The 11,279-nt window shown below is 45.7% G+C and overlaps 1 protein-coding gene across 1 annotated transcript in view; it reads left to right on the top strand.

Annotated features, from left to right (window-relative positions):
* Window positions 1-1,994: 1,994 nt before the first annotated feature.
* WASF2 (WASP family member 2) overlaps window positions 1,995-11,279 on the top strand; it is a 13,068-nt gene continuing 3,783 nt past the window's right edge. The window contains exons 1-5 of the mRNA XM_029086840.1: window positions 1,995-2,148; window positions 6,620-6,754; window positions 7,280-7,433; window positions 8,559-8,676; window positions 9,846-9,976. Coding sequence (XP_028942673.1) covers window positions 2,019-2,148; window positions 6,620-6,754; window positions 7,280-7,433; window positions 8,559-8,676; window positions 9,846-9,976 — 668 coding nt within the window. The 5' untranslated portion in view covers window positions 1,995-2,018. The remainder of the gene's footprint in view (window positions 2,149-6,619; window positions 6,755-7,279; window positions 7,434-8,558; window positions 8,677-9,845; window positions 9,977-11,279) is intronic.

Genomic DNA, 11,279 nt, shown 5'->3' with positions numbered 1-11,279 from the left:
CTTTCTGTCCTGCACCTTGGAAGGTTTCCAGCCTGGCTTGTCCACTCTGGCTCTGCAGATCCCACCGCGTGTGCTCCCTGGCTGAGCCCTGGGGAAGCACTGGGAAGGGGGGGGGAGAAGCTGGATGCAGGCAGCCTGCAAATGCTGCCTTGTTTATGAGAACTGCTTGTTGGTGCAGACTGCAGTCTGGGGGGGAGCTGGGAAAGTTTGTCTGGTATAAAACGTTCAAGCTGACAAAGGATTGTAGGGTTTGGGCTGTAATCGATAAAACACGGGGTGTTTAGAGGCGAAGGTCAGAGTCCTTCCTTAGTTCACCCTGTTCTTTAAATATCCCAGCAGTTACTGATGGCTACTGCAGTGCTTGGACACTGTGAGGAGCAACACGGGCTTCACTCCTCGGAGAGTCTCTGCTTTTATTTATTTGGATGCAGATCTTGCTCCCCTTTTCTAGAAATTGTATGATTTTGGGGACCTTTTCCATGTGTAGGGACAAACAACGCAAAAATCCCTGGCGTAGAGGCGTTGCAAAATGGCAACCTGCATCTGCCTGTGCCCGGTGTGGCTGCTGCTCTTGAACTCCTCTGCCTTAATGGGTCAAATTTAGCAATTCAAAAATCTGCCTTGTGAGGTAATTAGGAGGGATAATGCCCACTTCTTCCTCTTAACACCCTGATAGAAAAGCATCCAGGAAGGACTCCTGGACCTCAAAGATAAGCTGCCAGCTGCCACAGAGACTATCAAAGGGTGGCTCAAAGTCAAGAGCAAACAGCTGATTTTTTATGGTTCTTGGGTTTTTGCTGTTGGTGACAGGAAGCCATGTTCCCCAAGCTGTTAGCTTCCTGTTTTATTTTTACACCCAGCCCAAGCAGATCAGCATGCCTATCACATGGGAGCTGGCTGCTTCTCCTGGGTTGTTCCTCAGCTGACCTAGAAAAGTGATTCTTTCCCCTTCTAAATTAGTCAAGAAGTTGGGATGTATTTGCTTTCACTTAGCCCGAAAGATTTCAGGGATGTATTGGTGCTCCTCGTTCTGAGCTGTTTACCCTGGTTTCCTCCTCTCTTGGAGGCGGATGATCTGAGAAGGAGCCGTTTGTTGCTTCAACGTTTCAACCTGTTATAAAGGAGATTTTTGTTAGTTCAAGGGACTGTCCTGCACATAAAAGAGTTTTCTGTCTGAAGCATAACTTCCAGGCAGTTAAGTTTTCTTCTTTTTTTAATTTTTTTTTTAAGAAAGAACTGGAAGTTTGTCCTGACTTGTACAATCAATCTTGACTTCTTTCTGAGCACACTCTAGTCCTGCATCCTGATTAAAGCTCCCTCAACCTTAAACTGCTATAGCATGAAAACAATAGTCCAGTGTAAACCTCAACCCCCGGGGGATTTCCCAAGGGAAGAGGGGTGCAGCCTGCAGGATAAGGAACAGTCACCAGAAAGTTTCCTGGTCAGCTGCAAGAGCTTCCTGTTGTTTCAGGAGAGCCCTGTCTGTGCTGCTCCAGGAGGGAGGCACCACGTACTCTTTGTTGTGCTGGAAGAAGCTTGAGTTTGTTGTCTTCTTTTTTTTTTTAAACATCTCCCATCTTCATCCTCTCTGCTTAAACAAACCTATTGATTCCAAGTTTTAAAATATTTCTGAAAAAGAGCTTGTAAGACTCGCCAGAGATGCTGTGAGGGAGGAGGGAGACTGCTCAGAGGCGGCGGATGGGAACAACGGCTGCGGTAACGCCAGCAGCACCTTGCGTGTGGGCAGGTTTTCCCTCCCTTCCTCTCTACCTGAGCTGGTGGGGCTTTGCTGTCACCACAAGTCATAGAACAGCAGGATCTTTATTTCTGATGAACCAGTTTTATAAGGGTGGGGATGAGGGGGAGAAGAGAAGGCTTATAAATAAAGCCATTTGAGAGCAGGAAAAACGAACACCATGGCTCTGGTGTGCCTGGAATTTGTGGTTGAGTAATCCTTTCCTGTTTCTTTTTTGGGTTTGTTTTTCATCTTTCAGAACAGTGCCTGAAGCAGGTCCACCATGCCGTTAGTAACGAGGAACATTGAGCCAAGGCACCTGTGCCGTCAGACGTTGCCTAGCGTTCGAAGCGAGCTGGAATGCATGACCAACATCACCCTGGCAAATGTCATTCGACAGCTGGGCAGCCTGAGTGAGTACCATGGCGAGCCTGCGCGTTGCCCTCAGGAGTCGCTAGTGCTCTTTATTTAGCTCCCTTTCTACTCTCGTGTTCCTATTTCTCCCCCATCTGCCTTCCCTGGGTAATGCTAAAATGTTTTCCTAAAGAAATCTGATGCTAATTTCATATCCCTGGTCCCACCGCCTTCCTATCTAAGAGAAAATGAGGAGGGGGGGGTGTGTGTGTGTGTGTGTGTGTGTGTGTGTGTGTGTGTGCACGCGTGTGAGAGGCTGCAGTGAAACTGCAGATGGAAGGATGAAGCTCAACTCCAGCTTGTAAAATGGGAGACTCTCCCAGCAGCCAGGATCTTGTGTCGGAGAATGTGCCTGTAATTGCACGAGCTACTAAATGGAGCTTGACTCTGTTGAATCTACGCTGTGTCAGTAATCTTATTTTTAATGAAAGATAATTAAAGCGCACAGGCAGAAGCTGCCTCCTTGCTCCTGCTGTTTGTTGCTTTGCAAGACCCAAAGTCCCCACTCTGAGCCAAACGTTGACCTCTGGAGTATTGGGGGAGGTTTGGGGCCACTGGCTGAAAACAGCAGCAGGAGCTGTAGCCGTGCCTAGCTCAGCTCTCCAGTGTACTGACCCACAGCCTTGTGAAGGCTGGAGGGAAAACGTGAGCCTACGTGCCATCAGAGAAACCAAGAGTTAATTGTGGTCTCTCTGGGATGACTCCTTCCTCTGTTGAAATGTTCTGGATTCTGATTAGCCACCTCTGTCCTTGAAGCAAGACTTTGATAATCAAATTAATATATTGTTTAGCTTCTTTGTGGTGTCTGCAAGCACTTCTGCTTGCTCTGCAAAGCAAGCCCCTTGTCTTTCCACCGTAGCGTGAATGTGGCTGGGAAAGTTTGGGTGCAATCTCTTTCCAGCAGTGAAAACCATGGCTGTTGCTAAAATCTGGGCCTGTATTTGCTGCCAGTCGGTATCACATTCTGTCGGGTTGTAGAAATGTCACTGCACAGGCAAGAGCAGTCTCTCTGCTCGCTTTCACCTGGACCTTGTTCATTTGTTAGGTCTTGTAGCCAAGATGGTTGTGGAGAGTGAGTGAAATTCATCTCGTGCATGTGAAATGATGAGGAAGAAGGCAGTAAAGCTGTGCACACCTCAGCTGCAGAGGAAGCTAATCCCAGTCCAAAGGCGTGCTGTGGGTTAGCGTGACAGAGCTGTGGTGAGATCCTTCACGTTTAGACCTTTTTTTTGCAGCTCAGATACTCAAAGCTTCACTGTTTCTACCTCATCAGAAAGGGTGAAACAGTGGAAGCCAAATTTCAGCCTGATTTCTTTGTCAGGAAGGTACCCGAGATCGTTCAGGTTTAAACCTTCTCTGCACAGCTCAGATATTCAAAGCTTCACAGTTTCTACCTCATCAGAGAGGGTGAAGCACTGGAAGCTGAATTGCAGGCGGGTTTCTTTATGGGGAAGGTACCCTGGGAGCCTTGCTGGGCGATGTGGGGAGGGAGGTACGTGCTGCTGGACCAATCGTGGATACCTCGAGGAGAGCGCTGGAGGGGAAGCTCAGGAGAGGTGGCTCTTGCTGACACTTGCGTGCTTGTCTGGAAGAGGAGAGCGAGGCAGGTGGGGAGGAAATGCTGAGCACTGTCTCTTACCCACTTCCCTAGGGTCAGCAGTATTTTAAATGAAGCACTATTTAGACTAACTGCTTACAGAAACGTTCCCCCCCAAATGACCAAATTCCTGCCCCTTCCCTCTTTTTCTCTTCCTTCTGAAAAATAAATCCTCTCTTTCCTTGTCCGTTGAATATTACAGGAACGTAAAGCAGGTTCAGTAGGCTGTGACAGCCCTGTCAAGTGAATAATCAGCCATGCCTATTGCGCCACAGTCTCTTTACAAAGATGCAAACATAAATCTTGTCAAACTTTCATATTCCAGTGAGTTTACCCTTCGTTACTATCACAGCTGGTAGCACTTTGTATAAGTCGACTGTGTGTTTCTGTGTGATTTTATAGAATCCACAAGCTAAAGATGGAAAAGACCTATTAAATCATGCCGTCTGTCTTCCTACCAGTGCATGACAAAGATAATTGTGATTGTAAGCTGCACTTTTGCAGTCAAAGTAACTAAACCAAAAAAATTAATTTCTGCCTTACCCCATCTAAAAGTGTTACATGAAACACAGGACGGCGTGTGAGGTGCCGGGTGATAACTCTGTACAGGTGAACTTACACCAGCAAAGGAATATGAAAATCATAGAATCATGGAATGGTTTGGGTTGGAAGGGACCTTCAAGCTCATCCAGTCCCAACCCCCCTGCCATCAGCAGGGACACCTTCCACTAGACCAGGTTGCTCAAAGCCTCATCCAGCCTGGCCTTCAACACTTCCAGGGAGGAGCAGCCACAGCTTCTCTGGGCAACCTGTTCCAGTGTCTGACCACCCTCACAGTGAAGAACTTCTTCCTAATATCTAATCTAAACCTCCCCTCTTTCATCTTAAACCCATTTCCCCTTGTTTTGTCATTAATTGCCCTTATGAAAAGTCCTTCCCCAGCTTTCTTGTAGCCCCTTCAGGTATTGGAAGGCTGGTATAAGATCTCCCTGGAGCCTTCTCTTTCCCATCTTCCCCCCAGGGTCAAGACTGCTATAAGCAACACTGTTTATATATTAATTTTGTGCTTGAAACATATTACTCAGCATTGCAAACCAAAGACTTTATTTATTTATTTCCCCCCCCCCAGTGCTTGTTGCAGTTCCTTGTGAAACTCAGAAATTATTTTCAATTCTCACTAAAGTAGAAACCAAATTACAACTTTTCTTTTTTTGACCTGTTGCCAGGAGGTGTCAAATTATCCCCTAGATAAAAATTCACTTCTTTTTGGTCAAATAGGAGAGCTGGTCTTGTGTCAGTGTTGAACATGGAGAATGCTTCGTGAAACCTGGCTATAGCAAGAGCTACCTGGCCCTTAGGTCTCCAGAAATAAAATCCTTCTCATGAGTTTGGGGAAAGCTCATTTGGCTTGTTAGTGGAGGGTATATGTGGGGTCTGTATGGTCTAGGAGAGCAGAAGGAGGAGGTCAGTTGAAGTTAGCTTCCAGCATTTGCTTTCTACAAACACTTCAAGCTGGCATTGCCACCAAAAGGGGTGGAGGAGGTTGATTTTTAACCTGGCTGGTTCTCCGTGCTTGGCTGTGTAAGAACTGCAGGGGAATATGAACAAGTAGCTGATATTTCAGTTTAGATAACTGAAAGTATTTGTGCAGCTGGGCTTTGGGGGATGCCCTTGCGTTGCCTCGTGGAAGGGACGCTCATCTTACTGATATGACTCATTGCAGACAACCAGATTTTCCAAAATTGCTGTTAAAGTTAGGTTTCCAACTGGTTATCCTTTCCTGAATGTCGGAGAGGATCTTTAGGAGTAACAGATTCCAGAACAAACTGTTGACCATATGATGATGCACTTCAAAACCAGACTGCTTATTGGGAGCAGCCTTGTACTCAACAGCCGTGGCTGGAAATGTTTTCCATCAGTGGGAACTCCATGGGCCTATGTCTGCTCTTGGTGCCAAGTCTGATCTGATCAGTGTTGTCCTCGATGTGGTTAGGGCTCCCTGTCTTGAGTTATGCCTGAGAGCAGAACAAAAAGACATTACTCAGTGTAAGTTCTTGGTTTTCTTCCAGCTCTTCCATCTCTATCTACCTGTGGTCAGCTCTTGTTGTATGCGTAGATTTGAAACTCTTAAGGACAGAGGACATCTTTTTTGTTATGCTTGTATGTGGTGCAGCGAGCTCCTGATCCAAGCCCGTAGGCACTCTGGCAGTCCAGACGATGGATGATGTTTGTCATAGCAGCCCACTGGGCAATCCAAGCTGTTACAGAGAGAATATCCCTGTTTGAGAAGTTCCCTTTTGGTTTTGATTTTAGAATAAACGTGAACGCATCAATTTTTCAGACACTGCCACCTGAAGGAACAAAAGGGTCAGTGCTTTCTTCTGTGGTGAGAGCTCAGGCTTTAGGATCGAGGACTGGGTCTGCTCTCTACTTCCAGAGTACTTTGAGCTTGTAAATAATGTGCCAGTTACCCTGGAGGCAGGTCTGCTGGAGACTGGGAGCCTTTGAGATTCTCCAGAGCAATAAAAATCTAACTGTATTTGCTTGTCTAATAAACAGAACAGCAGAGAATCTTAAAGGACCTACACACCCTTCCAGATCCAGACCAGTATAGTGTTGCCAGCCCTCTTTATTTCATTACTTTAATAATGACTTGAAAGTATGTCTTGATTGTTTCTTTATGCTTGAAGATCCCTTGGAAATGTCAGGTTTTGGTGGAACAGAGTGTTTTTTCTTGCTGGATGTTAAACTCAACCCTGACAAACTTGAAAAGAAGAATGGTTTGTTCTTTCTTTCTTCAAGAAAACAAGTTAGGAGACTGAATGTGGTCTGCTGTGGCTCACAAGGGTAATGTGGATCCTTTAATATTCCAGGTAAATTTGCAGAAGACATATTTGGAGAGTTGTTTACTCAAGCCAACACCTTTGCCTCTCGGATGAGCATTCTAGTTGAGAGAGTTGACCGCTTGCAAGTCAAAGTCACTCAGCTGGATCCCAAAGAGGAAGAAGGTAATGGAGTGGAGTGCAGTCCTTGCAGACCGAGCGGGGTAAAGATTCTTATTGAGTCAGCGTGGTTGGTTCGTGGCCATAAAATGAGCATGATGCTGCCATGGGTGTTGGAATGTCTTCTCTTGGACTAAGAGGGACTGTTTCCTCCCCTCCTGAAAAAGCACCGTGCTGCTCATGTGGATGGCCTTTCTGACTGAGTCTGGATTTGCTCGTTAGCAAGTCTTCACGTGGAAACTCACTTTTCAGCAGTTTGATAGCAGTGCACTTCTTGAGTCTTGGTCACAGGGGTTCCAAATCACATTGGCAACTCTCAGGAGAGCCGTGTCTACACAGCAGTGGATCTTGGCACAGCATGATCTGAGATTTGCTGGCTTTCCCCAGAGATCTGTGGGAAAAGGAACCTGACCTTAAGAAGTGCTAAGCATGCCAAGAACTCCAACTGAAATCAGATGTTTGCTACTTGATCTTCAGTGTCATTGGCCTGGGTCAAGCTGTTCTTCACTTGCTCTTTCCTCTTCCTTACAGTCTCCCTGCAAGGCATTAACACCAGGAAGGCCTTCAAAAGCTCCACTACTCAGGACCAGAAGCTCTTCGACAGGGATTCTCTCCCGGTGCCTGTCCTTGAAACCTATAGGACCTGCAATACTCCTCCACCTCTCAACATTCTCTCACCTTACAGGTATGGCTGCAACACCTTCTTGGCCCCTTGTTCCCTTTCAGAGAAGTACCTCCTTCTCTTAACGTGCCGAGGAGGTCATTTCCCATCCCGTGCTGGGTTGAAGTAGCCATTTCCAATGGGAAATTGAGTTGCTTAACACATCCACGAGGGAATCTCCATCCTCTGGGTTACATGAAACTTTGCTTTTGGGGCTGTACAAATGAGTGTAGCTATGAAATTATATATTTGGTTCCTTGCTGTCACTTTTGTGACTGCCTTGGGGCAAGGCTTGGCTTGCACTGCATAAACGTGCTAGGTGTTGTGCAGATGATGCATTTTTCTTGTGCTTCTCTGTAGCCCTGTGGCTCCTTTCCAGAAAGCCGCAGTGCAAACTGCAGAGCCTACATCTGTAAGTGGCTCTCACCCAGGTGGGTGCAGCAGACTCCTGTAGATCTGGAGATGCCTTTCTGTGGCTGCCTGAGACATCCGATGTCACCTACATTGGCTGTGTAACCAGTTCTTCTAAGCAGTCCTGCTCTGATTTCATCTTGTAGGTAGCAGAAGTAAAAGGGGGTCAGAATACAGAGACTTAGCCCACATCCATAAATATCTTTTGAACAGGTAAAAAGTAATTACAGATAGCTGGAGGCAGCTGTCCTCTGCCAGACGCAGCTGCACTGCAAAGTAGGAGGAGAGTGTGTGTGTGTGTGTGTGCTCACTCATGAGTTTCAAGGACGTTGCTGGTCTGATTTAGGGTTCCTGGGCTGGAGAAGGGTTGGTTTGTTGGTTGGTTTTTTTTTTCCACACCAAAAATACAATGCAAACAAGTGGGAGTTGAAGTGAGAGACCTGCTGCTCTCTCAGTGATTGTTCAGAGCAGTTGAGCTCTTCAGATGCTGAGTAATGGAGAGTTTGTGTGAGGGCAGAAGCAATGACCAGTGGAAGAACTGGGACAAGTGAGGCTGTGGGTCCACTGCCTGTTCTGAAATGAAGGACAGAGGCAAGAGCAGCATGTTTGACCTTCTCACTGCAGACTTTTAAGTTGTCATCTGGGGTTGTGCCTTGTGTTTTCCTTGGGCTTCAAACAAATGTGTGACTTGGTCCTTGTTTGTGTGGTTTGTTTTTTTTTCCCCCCTCCCTGTTCTAGGGATGATGGCAAAGAGGCACTTAAGTTCTACACAGATCCTTCATATTTCTTTGACCTTTGGAAGGAGAAAATGCTTCAGGACACCAAGGATATTATGAAAGAGAAGCGGAAACATCGGGTGAGGAAATGGGGATCTGCCAACAGAGGCATCTCAGGGAAGAATAGGAGGTGGGAAGTGTTAATGAGTCTTGGACTCCAAAGTTGCTATCCAAAATTCAGGTTTGCTCTCTTAAACTCTTGAGGGATCAATTCAGTGAAGTTTTTGTCTGGTTTACTCTCATCCTGGTTAATTAAAAAAAGAAAACAAAGATACACTTAATCTGTTTTTTCCAAATGCCACCGTCTTTGTATGGTTATAACGGCTTAATTTGCAGTCCTCAAACATAGCGCTGGTGCTGTCAGCAGGGGGGAAAGTTGTGTCGGAGTCTTTCTCTGCACTTCTGATGTTGCAGAGGGGTCTGTTCAGTGCTGAAGTGGTGCAAATCCCACTGCTCCAGCATTGCAGTGTGTCGAGCTGGGTAATAAATTCTACTGTGGAGGAAGAAAGAAAGAAAGAAAGGAGAAAATGTCCCTCCAGGAGCACAAAACCAGACCCTAATGTTAAATTAGAGGCAAACAGGAGGCTTAACAAAACCATTTAAGCTGAAAATGCCAGGTAGAGTTCCCGGTTTGCTCGCCTGGGGATCTGGACTAGTGTTTACCAACATTGAAACTTACACCATAAAAGATTAAGTTTGAACATACTTTATTTAGCTTTTGAGCAACCGGAGTATTAAATATCAAAACAGAACATGATTTTTCAATCAGAATAAGAAAGGAGAGATGTAGGGCATGGTAGAACACAGAGAGTGAGGCTAGCTAGAGCCCAGTTCTGTGTGGGCAAGTGTCCATATTGTACCCCAAAGCACTTACCACCAGTGAGGTGGTGGTGAAGTTTGGCAGTCTCGACACAGAGGCCAAGAAAATGAATTGCTGTGGGAAACTGAGCTTTCACTCTGCCCTCAAGGTGGTCATGCCAGGGAGTAATGATGGCATCATGTCTGGGCTGCACTGGTGAAATCTGATGCTCTTTCTTTCTTTCTTTCTTTTTTTTTGTGTGCTATCTGTGCTCTAACATCTTTGTATGAGAGATCTTTGGAGCTTGCAGCAATCAGGAAAGTAAATTAAAAATCCTGGCCCTCTTTGGGACTGTATCTTCTTGAAACTACTCCAGGTCTATCCTATCCCTCCCTATTCCTGGTGAGCTTAAAGCAAAATAAAGCTTCTGTTTGATTCTTCCTCCCTTAGAAAGAGAAAAAGGAGAATCCGAACCGAGGAAATGTGAATCCACGGAAAATCAAAACCCGGAAAGAAGAGTGGGAGAAGCTGAAAATGGGACAAGAATTTGTTGAGTCAAAGGAGAAACACGGTCCTGCTGGGTAAGCGAGTTTGGGGCTCCCTGCTCAGCTCCCCGGCGAGGGGCAGCGGGCGGGTGTTGTTGATTGTAATGCAGTTCACCCTGCTCTGCAGCTTCTCCAGATCCACCGCACAGCGCAGATCGATACAGCCACTAATCAGATTCTCCAATGTAAATCCATCTGCTGATTTAAAATTTTACTAAATAAATCAAGGAGCACCACGGTTTGAACAAGGTGGCAGGAACAGCTTCGGTAGCAAGTCTGCTCTCAGCTGCCTGTCTTGTCTACCCCATGGCCATGCCCGCCCCGTCACACCCAGCCTCTGGGCCTTACGCTGAGGAACAGGGTGGCATCTCAGTGCTATTGTGTGATTGCTTTGTTACATTTCACAAACGACTCTTCACACCCTAAAGTTGAAGCGGGGGCTGTCCCCATCCAAGTATTTCAAGCTACAGATCTCTCTTTAGCGCTTCTGGCTTGGGAATTCATTTAACTTTTGACACCAGCAAGGCTGGAAGCAGAGCGAATTCCCCACAATGCACTTCTGGCTTGTTCGCTCCTTGCAGCTTCCTTTCATATAAGAAAAAAATCTCTCTTTAAATCACACTCTCCAGCTAAAAATAAAACTTGCTTTTAGTTTAATAGGAGAACAGGTTTGGTTTCTAGCAGAGGAATCGAGCGGCACAACAGCACCATTTTCTTGCTCCTCTTGTTTTCTTGTTCATGTGTTTGAATTCACTTTTGAGGTCCAGAGCCCCCAAGGATGGGGTAGTTCCACCACCCCACAATGAAATGAGCTCATGGAAAGTTGAGTGTGAGGGTGGTCTCCTCCTTCAGTACTATTTCAGTTTTGGATGTTTAATTTAATGGCATTGCTGTTTCTTGGGTTCTTTTTGATATTTTATTCTCAAGCTTATTTTTTGGCATCTTGATTACCTCTTCTTTCTTTTTTTGCCACTGATGATACCCACTCTTAACTGCGAGTCCTTCAAATCCAAGTTGATCAAAACACACTCTTGTGTTTTTCTGTAATGAAATGTTAAGAAAAATATTTTTTATTTTGGTGTTTTCTTGTTCACTAAAATATATCTATGCTTATGCTGTTTTGGTGTGTAGTAACAATAAACAAATATGAGAACATCTGGGCAGAGAATTACACAGAACAACCTAATGCAGCTGTACACAATTCTTCATATAGGGTACTTGGAGAAATAGACACCTTTTTATTTTAAATGTTACTTTAAGGTTTTGTTTTGTATGTCCTGTTGTGGTGATTGATAAGGTCCCACCTAAAGGGAGATCCCACTGTGCTGGGAAAAGCCAT

Source organism: Antrostomus carolinensis, unplaced genomic scaffold (genome assembly GCF_000700745.2).
Source record: "Antrostomus carolinensis isolate BGI_N321 unplaced genomic scaffold, ASM70074v2 scaffold14059, whole genome shotgun sequence".
Classification (NCBI taxonomy): Eukaryota; Metazoa; Chordata; class Aves; order Caprimulgiformes; family Caprimulgidae; genus Antrostomus; species Antrostomus carolinensis.
The sequence above is the reverse complement of the archived record's forward strand: the minus strand, read 5'-3'. Positions and strand labels throughout refer to the sequence as shown.